This window comes from Malus sylvestris, chromosome 9 (genome assembly GCF_916048215.2).
Source record: "Malus sylvestris chromosome 9, drMalSylv7.2, whole genome shotgun sequence".
NCBI lineage: Eukaryota > Viridiplantae > Streptophyta > Magnoliopsida > Rosales > Rosaceae > Malus > Malus sylvestris.
Window position 1 is genome coordinate 7,339,630 of NC_062268.1, and position 11,863 is coordinate 7,351,492.

Consider the following 11,863-nt stretch of genomic DNA (forward strand, 5'->3'; position numbering starts at 1 on the left):
CGTAGGAAGTAGCAGTAGCGGAAAAGTGGCGTCTAAGCAAAAGGCTTTTGTGGGATTTTGTCTCTTCGTTCATGCGATATCATCTTGGTTTCATCAAGATTTGAGGTTGACTCGGATAACTTACCTATAACACAATTGACCGTACTATTCATGTCCACGTGAATAGTAATCCTGCATGTTACGCCACGTACGTCTGATCATCAGCTACTAGTTTTTAGTTTAGTAGTATTTTTAGGGTTCGTAGACTTTTACGGGAAAAGAATGTTACATACTCTTAAACAAGTTAAAGTTTCATCTAAAAATCAATTTCATTATATGTTTGTGTGCAAAATTGCTTAACATTCTGATACACGTTTTACGCTTTATGTTTGGCGACCCTCAAGTCAAACAAGCGGTCAATACTTATCGGGCATACATGTGGCTATTGAGCTTCACACATAGACTAGTTTGCTTTACTAGCCTAACTCCTTATATGTCTATACAATCTCAGGGACCACTTTTATTGATTTCAAATTTCAGGGACCAGAGTGATGTGTTAAGCAAATCTCGGGACTATTTTAGCTAAAAAGCCTAACTCGATTGATTAAGAACATTCACTTGTACACTCTAAATCTCAAATTTAACCCTCCTCCTAATACAATTGTATAGAAAAAATTGTACAACATAAGAACTTCAGAATGTAGAAGTAAGCACACATGGTCAAGTTGTTACCAAGGCATCAATTTCCTCACTCACATTAATAGTATTGTATTTGGTAAAATATTGACCTACATAGTAATCCGAATTTCTTAATTAAAATCTCATGAAATTAAGAGTTTGGCAATTGGTTAATTGGGTGAAGAATGTTGCGGAATATAAGGAGAAAAGAATTGTTCATGTCAACAGCCAACAGTTGTCTTTCTTGGCATATACATGACTTGCAGTACATAAGTGGACCATGTGACAATTTGTATACTCATTCTTCCATTGATTTTAGGGCAAGTCAATAACAACTACACTTGACTTTTTATATATCTTACTATTAAGTTACCCTTGTTCTTTGTTTTATTAGTTGACATATAATTGAAACCATATGACAAAGAAAATTAGTTTTTTATAATCTTTAGCAGAGATTAATGATGATGATCATGACGACGATGGTAATAATAGTGATGGTGGTAGATACACGTTGATCAGGCAAAAGAGGACTATTTCATTGACAAAAACCTTCAAGTGTTGTCATCTCTACGAGTCCATGTCCCGACGGAACTCTTCAGTCACGTGATGGTGTGATATGATCAGGGGGAAAAAAAATTTAGGTCAGCCTGTCTGATCACGTGACATGTCCGACCACTCAACATCGACAAACATGTCGACACGTTATCGACTATCGAGATGTTCATATTGTCTACATCTTGATTACATATGCTTTTCAGTAAAAAGACTAAAGTAACTGGTTATGTGCCATTATCTCTCCCCTCTCCTTGGTGGTATGAACAAACTGCCCTAGTTCATGTGCAAAATATGGTAGCTCAAAACAGAAAAGTATGTATGTCATGAAATACGTTCAGCTTTCATTCACTCCACCCTCATATGTTCATGCAGAATATATGCTTTCCAGCTTGCATTCCACAAGTGTGAGAGTGACTGGAAGAAAATGACTTAACCTTGCATTTATCCTTATCTACCCAGAGCACTATAAAAAATTAGCAGAGGGGCCATTCAAACAACAATGAAGCCTTATCCCATTAAGTAGGGTCGACTGTATGAATCATAGAATGCCATTGCGCTCGGTTATACGCCAAGTCTTCCGTTAGCTCTAAGTACTCCGTATCTTTAAGAAAAAAAGGGGCCATTCAAATAAAAAATGAATCAACAGGTTCTCTTTCTGTAATTGTACAACCAAAGATTTTACAATCTAAGTGAAACAAATTTGGTTATGCAGCAAAGAAAGAAGAATCTGCTAAAAACGCATAAAAAATAAATAAAAGAAAAACAATTTCCATGAGCTATACACATGAGATAATGATTATAACTAAAGGAATGAAATGCAAAACTTGTATCATGAACAAAGTTTGGGCAAAGATCTTGTACGGTTGTGGCTTGGTGATTTCGATTTCGTAAACTTTGACATTTGAGATTGCATTTTCTTGCAAAGTTTTTCCAATTCCATGACCCTGCACTGCATGCCTTGCAGATGTGCTCTGAGCTTCTCATTGTCATCTGAGAGATCAATTTTCCCGGCATAAAGCACAAGTTGTACATTGGCATCATCTTTCCTCAATCCCCTACTTTCGGCCTCAGTAATGGCGCTATAAGGGGAGTCAGTGTAGGACTTGGGATTGTTGGTTGCGTGGAGTAAGCTTTTGAGCTTGGATTGCTGATAGACAAGAGCTTGGACTGCGGATTTTGATGGAAATTTTGTGTTCTGTGAAAAATGTACGCAAGTCTCTGCTGAGAGCTTCTCATAGTTCAACACACAACATATCTTCATCTTTTCATCTTCGGACAATCCTGGGTGTACCTATGTCAAAGCAGATCAAAACCAACTTCAAATGAATAATCTTCAAAACATGCTCGGTGTAATTAGATTTTCGAAATGTGCTATTTGAATTCTTGGATCATAAGTTATTAAAACAAAATTTACAAGAGCATAAATTATTTTGAGACAAATCTAATACCTGTAGATACATGTCTATGGCATGGTAAAGCTCATCATAAGAGTCTCTCGCAGAATCCGGCAGCGCGATGGCTAAAGCCAGAAACTTTGAAGGCTTCAAACGAGGATCTGGGGTTACTTCTGCTATATACAAATCAACCAAGGCAGCAACTTTCCTTAATCGCATTGGGGGCCTGTCAGCTTGACAGGTTCCTCCGTCATGCAGAAATGATTTCAAGAACCGTAGAACAAGATTGACATCATACAAATAATTGATTCCTTGTGGGGATGGAACAAGCAAATTGTCCAATGTTGCTTGATCTAGCTGTGAACCGATCATATTCTCCAACTTATTCCTAACACTTTTGTTTAAGTTCAAATTCAGCGAAACTCGAAGAATCCCAAATAAGCTCTTGCAAGAAACACAGCTCTGATCAAGCATATACAGCATCTCAATGACCATTTCCGCAATGGTGCGCTTGGTATCAGATTTGACAGTGTAAAACTTCGATTTCTGGTAGTAAAAGAGGAACCTACTAATGATAACATGATCGAGTTTTCGTGAAACCATGGCCTTGACCAGCATTTCAACCAAATTTGGACCTAAAACTAGAAGATCCTCGAACCACCAGGTTGCTCGAGACAAGGTAGTTTTCAAACTCTCGGTGCTTCTAGTGTCGCACGAAAACCGAATTCCAGAGCTATCAGGAGATGAAGTTGAAGGACAAGGACTCGCTTCGCTTGTCAAAGGCAATCTTGCAACAAGGGTATCCAAGCATTTCTCAACTAGACTCAAAGAATTTGCAACCGGAAGCAAATCCTGGCACTGCTTCAAGGCCGTCAAAAGCTCAGACCATGACCAATACCTGATCTCTTCAAACGAATTCTCCGCTTTTTGTAACAAATTATGTCTACCGGCGACAGAATTGTTCATTTCCATGAACTGCGCGGCGCAGTAAAGGAGGGAAATGTTGGAAGGAGTTATGTAAATGCTGCCATTGTTGTAGCAGAACCTCACAATCAGCTCGAAACTCTCTGCTCCTCCGGGAAAATCATGGAATACCACTTTAAGATTTCTTGAGGAAGCTTTTGATTTACCAAGTAGTTTGCTCAATTTTCCACAGTAGGAGGCAATAGCTCTCTGCAAAAATGGTCATGAAACCAGAATTACCACTCATTTGCTGAAAAATTCACTAACGTAATAAAAAGCAGTTGAGAGCTAGTAAATAAGCACAAAAAATCCAATTTACAGCAAACCCACCAAAGGGATGAACTCATTGAATAGAAAAATGAATTAAATAAAAAAAACAAAGTGGGAATCTACATTCTACACCAGAAAGGCAGAAGGTGCCAAAGAAATGAAAAGAGGTCGTTATATGTAATAAATTGTGGTGTGGCAATTGAGAAAAGATGTCTGCCAATCATCCAAGGTTCCCTGCAGTGGAGGGCAAAAAGTGGCAATAAATACGGCCATGAAAGTAACACCCTCTCACTCTCAGAGTCCATATCAAAAGAAGTGAAGATTTGAGCCTCCCAATTCCCATAACAGCAGCAATAAATGGGAGAGAATGAAGCAAAACGGAAAAGGCGTGCAATTTGTTGAATTAAAAAGACAACCAAAAGAACAAAAAGCTAAGGCAGCCATGAGTTCATGACCCACATCAATCCATTATAGGTGTGAAAATTAAATGGTTGGGGACAAAAGGATGAATCTTTACAATCCATCAGCCATGGTGGATAAACTGGAAAGTAACCCGGATAAAATTTACCAGAGAATGTACGAAATTTACAAAGTTCATCAGTAAAACTTCACAATTCAAGCACAAAAATGTTATGACAAAATTACATTTGAACAGAAGAAAAAGATGGGTTTTTGCTATTAAAAAAAGGGAAAATCTTTGCAATTCATCAGTCAAGATGGATAAAATGGAAAGTAACCCAGATAAAAATTACCAGAGCATGTATGAAATTTGCAAACTTTATGAATAAAACTTGACAATTCAAGCACAAAAGTTTACTACAAAATTACATTTGGACAGATGAAAATGTATGGAACTTTTCTGTAAAAAAAATAAGAGGGTTTGAAACTATTTGCAAGCACAGAATTATTACCTTGTCCACCATGAAAGACTCTTCCCCATTGACATCCACTTCAAGATCACAATGAACTTCCATAACCCAAATGATTAAAAAAGCTTAAAAACAAAAACCCACTTCAGATCAAGAGTTGTTTTTGGGGACTTGCAATCAGAAGAGCAAAATAAGTTATTTTTTAAGGGTGCAGCAGAGACAGAGAGGCGAGGAGGACAAATGGGGAGGAGGAAGGGGACACAAAACCATATTCTGAAATGGGGAAGAACACAAAGGGAAAGAGGTTGGGTGCTTTGGTTACTGGAAAAAAGAATTGGATGCTATTGGTTCAGGCAGAAGCAATGTGGTGGCTCTCGACGGGGGTTTTAGAGAAGTGAGAATTAGCCAAGAGTGTAAAGACAGATTATACATACATGTGTATATATATATATAGAGAGAGAGAGAGAGAGAGAGAGAGCAGCTGAAGTGTGTATTACTATATAGTAGACCACTAGCCATTTTGGACATTCCCAGTCCCAGAGAAAATGCATCTATAAGCTTAGGAAATCTATTAATTAATTGATTAGGTGAAAGTATAAATTATTAGTGCATAATTGTTAATGTTGGAACTGGGATTATTCTTTTTGGGGGGAAGACCATTAAAGCTTGGAAGTGAAGCTTTGTTGCTGGCTTGCTTTTCCTCCCCTCCCTCCCTCCCTTTGGTTTTTGGGCCACGTTCATCGCTGCAAGTCTCTCTGTAGGTGTGCAGTGCAGTGCACCCATTACATCTCTCCCCGATCCCCTACTTTATTAATTGGGTTGAATTTCCCTCTCTAGCAGGGATTTGTTATGGATGTACTATTCACACATCTCATTTTACTTCTCACGCACCCTTTGATAATTTTTGTCCGTTGATCTTCTTCAATTCATCCGATCCGACGGCCGAAAAGTAAAAAGGTGTGTGAGAAGTAAAATGGGGTGTGTGGATATCACATCCCTTTGTTATTTGTACATTGGGACCATTTCAGATTCTCCTTTCTAATTATTTATTTTGTTTTGGTGGGATTATATTTGGACGTTTGTTATTGGGGGTGGGTTTGGAGGACCCATTTCTGTGTAGTTAGAGAGATTTTTTAATGTATCAGGAACATTGAGTGGTACGTTATATGTTATTATACAAGTGGTTTGAAGTTTTGTTTTCAAGTGTTCATTCATTTGTATTATGATATGTGGCATATATGTCATTGTTCCAGACACAGTGAAAAATATCTCGTATAGTTGGTCCTGTCAAAAGATCCTACTTGAATAAAACATAGTAGGTTCTTCTCTCCTCCCCTCATCTCTCACTTTCCTTTTATTCTTTCTTTCTCTATAACTGTGTTAACACAAGATAGTGACATGATTTAATCGTAACCGTTTAAATATGAAGAGACGGGAGGAGAGGAGAATTTGACACGGAGAGAATATTACTCGTATGTCTATGCTCAAACTCGACTCAAATGAATTTTCAAGCTCGGCCCGGTTCGTTTATGAACAAAGCTTGAGCTTTTGGGGTGGCTTTGCTAAGCACAACTGTGAAAAGAACTCAAGTTTTAGTTTTGAGTCGCCTTAAACTTTTTAGATTTTAACTACATTAATATAATTTTTACGGTTTTTATTACAAATAATCCTTTATATTTTGAGAACCAATCGTTTTCGTCATTTATGTTTCGATTCAATCAATTTATTCTAGCATGTTTGCTCCACATGTCAATTTGGTTCTTCCCGTCCAAACCACCCCGTCCCCCCTGCAGATTTCCCCGACTGCCCACCCCCACCCCCCGACATACCGACATCTTCCTACTGAAACTGTGCAAGGCACAAATATATGAAGTCTTCTATCCACCATCTCTCTCTCTCTCTCTCTCTCTCTCTCTCTCTGTCTGTATGTCATATTACGCCTCAAATCCAAAATTAGCATGAGTTGCTGCATCAATGAGTTGGGTGAGTTCCTCCACAACCCAAACTGCAAGACCACCTTATTGGTCTCCATATATTATAACCCATGAACGAATGACTTGGTATTTTTGCATTTTGTATTTTTATGTTTATTAATTAATTTAAGTATTTGAATCTATTGAGACACCATCTCATTGTTTCAGATTTTTGAGAATGAGGAGCATTAATCTGTTGAATGGGCGAGACTTTGGAAGGAGGGAAGAATAGATAGTGTTCCTCTAATTGTATCATGACATGTGGTGTTTATATGGTGTTCTAAACACACTGAATAATCTCTCGAGAGGGAGTGGGAGGGCATGAGGGTGGAGGGCCTACAAAGGTGGTTTTATATTATTTATTATTATAAAAGTTTAGAGCGTAGTTTTTGAACAGCCGAATTTTGTTTGATCCACATGGCAATAAATAAGTAGAGTTGTAAGTCCACACATTAGCACTCTAAGGGTGCGTTTGTTGTACCGGACTGTCTCGGACTGGACTAGCTGCAGGGACTAAGCTGGACTGGCTTAGACTACACTAAGTTGGACTAGCTTAGTGAAGCGTTTGTTGCAGTATCGGACTAGGAAGTAGGATAATATATATATATATATATATATATATTTTTTTTTTTTTTTTTTGGGAAACTAATAAAAATTCTAGTTAACATTAACCAATTGTGAATAGGGGGAAACTGGAATGTGAATAGGGGGTGGTGGAATGGCACTGCAAGGTGGTCTTAAAATGAGGACTCCTAACACATCATGGGCACTTGTGGATACGAATTCGAGTTGGAAACAATGTGAGGATGAGTGCTTGAGAAACTGCTCTTGCTTGGCATACACAAAATTACGAGCAACCTAAAGCACATAATTTACACAAAATTATGGCACTCACTGCACGAATGCACCACCCCAAAGTACATATCATTTTCTCGGTAGACCAACTTAAAGCACATAATTTACACAAAATTACGAGTTGGCATACACAAAATGCTTGAGAAACTGCTCTTGCTTGGCAGACACAAAATTACGAGTTGGCTTAATTTACAAAATCCTGCTTCTTAGTAGATCCCCATAATTTACAAAATCTTAGTTAAAATTAGCCAAAATATTTCACAGTGCAAAGCGAAGTTAGAAACTATAACCTAAGATTGTACGATTAACAAAATACATCCTATGTCAAAAGGATTGTACGATTAAAAAAATACACCCATGTCAAAGGGCACCACATAATAAAATCATCCACTTCCTTTGTCACTTAAAAGCATTTGGACAAACACTTTCTTGAGTTCTGATGCAAAGATACGGGTTTTCAGTGTCTTTTTCCTTTCCAGCCTAGAAACAAAACCCCTTCTGCAAAAGGCAACAAACCTCCTAGTAAATCAATAAATAACTTGAGATAATCAAAAGTTACATCACTAGTTTTAGAAGTGAAAAAGCAGGATGTTTAACTGCACAATAAAAAAGTAAACTTCTCAAAGTAAAATGCAATTGTGATAGAAAATTGAACATCTATGATTTTTTTCTCTTCTTTTGCCAACTTGCCACTAAGAAATTATACTCAACTCTAAGCAAGATAATTTCAATCAGTTTGTTTTGGTTTCCAAGCGCAGTCCCATGTGTAAAACAGCCTAACACTGCCTAACAAGGAATGAGTAAATACAAAAGCACTTGTGAGCTTCTTCTACACACCAACAGAGCTAAATAGCTCTTTTGGGCATGTGGGTAGGACGGCATTTTTCTTGGGCAATCTCACAACTGGAGCTCGTAAATGTTAAAAAAGCCACAGTAGAAATGGCTACTTGAATTGTGGCTTCATTGAGTACACTTTTTCCAGGAGTTCTTGGTTTGTATCAGTCAATATATATTTATATATATATATATATTCAGGGGAAGCTATCAATTTGTTTTTCCATTGCCATTCTGAATGGCTCTCACAGTCCCTACATATATAGTTTTTTTTATTTTTTTTTTCACAGACACAACAAATGCAAACCCGAATTGAAGAATCACGATCTACAAGCGTAATGGAAGAATCACGATCTACAACCCAAGTGAGAAAACAAAACCAAATCAAATAAAGATCAGCAACTGATTCGAAGTTTATCCAGTACGAATCACGATCTACAACCCCAGTGAGAAAACAAAACCAAATGGAAGAATCTCAAACACTAATAGACAGCAACTAATTCCAAACTGTCCAATCTCAATCTGCAATTTGACCCTAAAAATCAAAACCCTAATTTGTTCAAGTGCAGAGGTCTATTATTGAAAATTTCTCAAACCCAAAACAACTAAATCAAATAAAGATCATAAATATCACGATCTGCAAAATAAATCGAAGAAATAAATCTAAGATTCAAAGTTTACCAGGCAAGAGGAGCAGATGAGGGCGAGCAGGATGCAGGCAAGCAGGACGCAGAGATGGGGGTGAGGTGGACGAGGATGAGGGAGCAGGGCAAGCAGGAGCGATGTGTGACGACTCAGGATGCGCAAGGTTCTCTCTCGTGAAGGTCTTACGAGTCCGGCCGAGTTTGGGGTACTTCGCTAAGAACTCCTAGCGAAGCCATTAATCCGAGCGAGTCCCCCCTAATCCCATTAAACCTAATCCTTGTGCAAACCAAACATGAGACTACACTAGCAATTAGTCTAGTCTAGTCCAGTCCCTCCTAATCCGGTCAAACAAACACCCCCTTAAAGGTTCTCAATGAATTTAGATAGCAATGACCAAATCGATGTGTGAGAGCAAACATGACAGACCAAATTGATTGAACTAGATTCCCAAAATGTAAAAGAACATTTGGAATAAAAACCTTAATTTTATGACATCTTTTATTTTAAATATAAAGATCCAAATGTTTAACCTTTATCAGTAAAACTTTAAGGAACAATCTGAAGTTGAACCAAACTCGAGTTGAGTCATAAAACGATATGAGTTGCTCATTAGCTTTATGAGTCAAATGCAATAAAGTGCACATTCGGGAGATGCTACAATGTTATAATCATACAATCTTGAAAGTCAAATAATGATTATATTGAATATATAATTCATATAAATTATATCTGACCGCTACAGTAATTATTTTTAAATACATATAAATATTGAAGCCAAATACATAATATTCTTCAATCACATAAAAGTTTTATATTCCAAAATCTCTACCTCTTTTTTGCTGTAATCTTTCACCAACATGTAGGATTCATTAGGCCCAAAACTTAATCGCAGGATTTAACATTGAGGCCAAACGTTTATAGGCATCAGACATTAATAAATATGCAACCCGTCCCTGGTCAATAATCCGACCTTAGCTCAGTTGGTAGAGCGGAGGACTGTAGTGGGTGACATGCTCTCAGCCATCCTTAGGTCGCTGGTTCGAATCCGGCAGGTCGGATTTCTTTTTATAATTTATTTATTTATTAATTTTTTCTATTAACAAGTACAAACATATGCAGCTAAGATTATACAACCCACGATCCAGAGAATCAAATCCTTTTTTAGGTTAATGACAATGAGAAAATCAAATTCCAAATAATTGCCCATATTTTGGTTTGAACAATACCTAGTTGAGACACAAAATGGTTTCTAACCATAACAAATCATGGAGAAATGCTAGCAAACTTTACGTTTGTTTGTACCATACTTGACCGATCCTGAAACTACTGATAGGAGCATATTTATGCAACTTAGTTAAATTGTTTTCTTGCATTTTCATAGTTTATTTGTGTTTGTTATAGTGTTTAAGCTATTTTAGTGTGTTTGTAGGTCCAAATGACAAAGTTGGCAAGAAAGTGCAATTTGGAGCATTTTGGAGCAGTTTTGGGCATCAATTGAATAGCTTATGAGTGGAGCAAGATAAATGGACGAATTGGAAGTTCAAGAGGCTAGGAATGTGTTGAAAAGATGAAGAAAATAAATCCAAGACAAAGAAGATAAGGAATCAGCTCAAAAGATGAAATATTATCCAAAGCCTTATCCAACTTTATCTTATCTTATCCTTTCCTAATCTAGCCTAATCTTATCTTAGCTTATCCAAATCAGTTTGTGCCTTAATTCCAGCTATTTCTAAGGGATAATTATGCATTCAAAATATATATTTCAGATTCTAGAACCCTTATCCCTTAGGTGCCGCATATATGCCCTTACCTTGGTGAACTAGGAATTATAATCCTTCTCTAAAAACCATGTCGTGTATACTTGTCCATTTAGGTTCAGAAATAGGTGTTGGAACATCCTTTCTAGAAGCTTAATATCTGCTGCACCTTTCTAACCTAATTCTACTTGGGTTTTGATTGTTTTAACCCATTCCACTTGGGTTTTGGTTACACAATCCTTGTTCCAATTTGATTTCAGAAACCTATCCTAATCCTTAGGGATTGTGCCGTGGGTTTGCCCTGTAAATACAAGTTTGTGCTGCACCATTCAGTTCACCACCCTCTACCACAATTCACTACACCATTCACCATAAATCCCTCATTGTGCTGCAACTAAGGAAAGAGAAGAAGGAAGAAACTTGGAGCCGTGCTTGCCATTCAAGAAGATTGGATTGCTGGAGCGTTCTTAGATTTCAATGTTTAATTTAAATTATCTTTGTTTAATTGCGAACATGAGGAACTAATTTCTTTATACTTGGAGGTGAATTCGAAGCCATGATTATATGTTTATATGAATTGATTTCCTCCAGTTATTGTTTCATGAATCGTGAATGTGGTTTACTTATCTGTTATATTAAGAACTTGTTCTTGTATGTTGATTAAGGTGGCCAACTTAGTTTGCATGCATGAATTTGATGCTAGAGTATAAGGGAATTTCACCTAATCGTTTTGAACTTATATTCATGAGTAGTAAAAGTCGCTAGTCACAATTGTGTTAAGTAAATCATAGGCAAGAGTAACTTGCTTTTCATAGTTATGAATGCCTCGTCAATACTTATGGTTTCCATTGAACTTAATGATCTTTGATATGTGTCTCTATCATGCGTATTTCATAGTTAGGGAACTTGATAAAGAATAATTTGGTTGTGATGCGTTATCCATTCAATTCAATGAATCTAGGGAAATCTGAGAATTAATTAGTTCAATACAATTAATTCGGGGCATTGTCATTTATGGTTTGTCGAAAGAAAAACTGGAAATCGATTTGTATGCATATGTTTCATGTGTGGAGAAGGAACCCTCTAACTAG

General features: G+C 37.1%; 1 protein-coding gene, 1 long non-coding RNA gene and 1 other non-coding gene across 3 annotated transcripts; 1 reads left to right on the forward strand and 2 right to left on the reverse strand.

Moving 5' to 3' along the window:
- Positions 1-1,840: 1,840 nt before the first annotated feature.
- On the reverse strand, positions 1,841-5,415 carry LOC126634093 (BTB/POZ domain-containing protein At3g22104-like). Its single transcript, XM_050304571.1, has 3 exons — positions 4,751-5,415; positions 2,661-3,779; positions 1,841-2,503 (listed from the first exon to the last, which is right to left on the reverse strand). The coding sequence occupies exons 1-3, from the start codon at positions 4,811-4,813 to the stop codon at positions 2,042-2,044; spliced, it is 1,644 nt and encodes a 547-aa protein (XP_050160528.1). The 5' UTR covers positions 4,814-5,415; the 3' UTR covers positions 1,841-2,041.
- Positions 5,416-7,689: 2,274 nt separating this feature from the next.
- On the reverse strand, positions 7,690-9,375 carry LOC126583042 (uncharacterized). The gene is made up of 2 exons (XR_007609651.1): positions 9,052-9,375; positions 7,690-8,034 (listed from the first exon to the last, which is right to left on the reverse strand). It is a non-coding gene; the product is annotated as an uncharacterized LOC126583042 (long non-coding RNA).
- Positions 9,376-9,980: 605 nt separating this feature from the next.
- TRNAY-GUA (transfer RNA tyrosine (anticodon GUA)) lies at positions 9,981-10,073 on the forward strand. The gene is made up of 2 exons: positions 9,981-10,017; positions 10,038-10,073. It is a non-coding gene; the product is annotated as a tRNA-Tyr (tRNA).
- Positions 10,074-11,863: the final 1,790 nt, after the last annotated feature.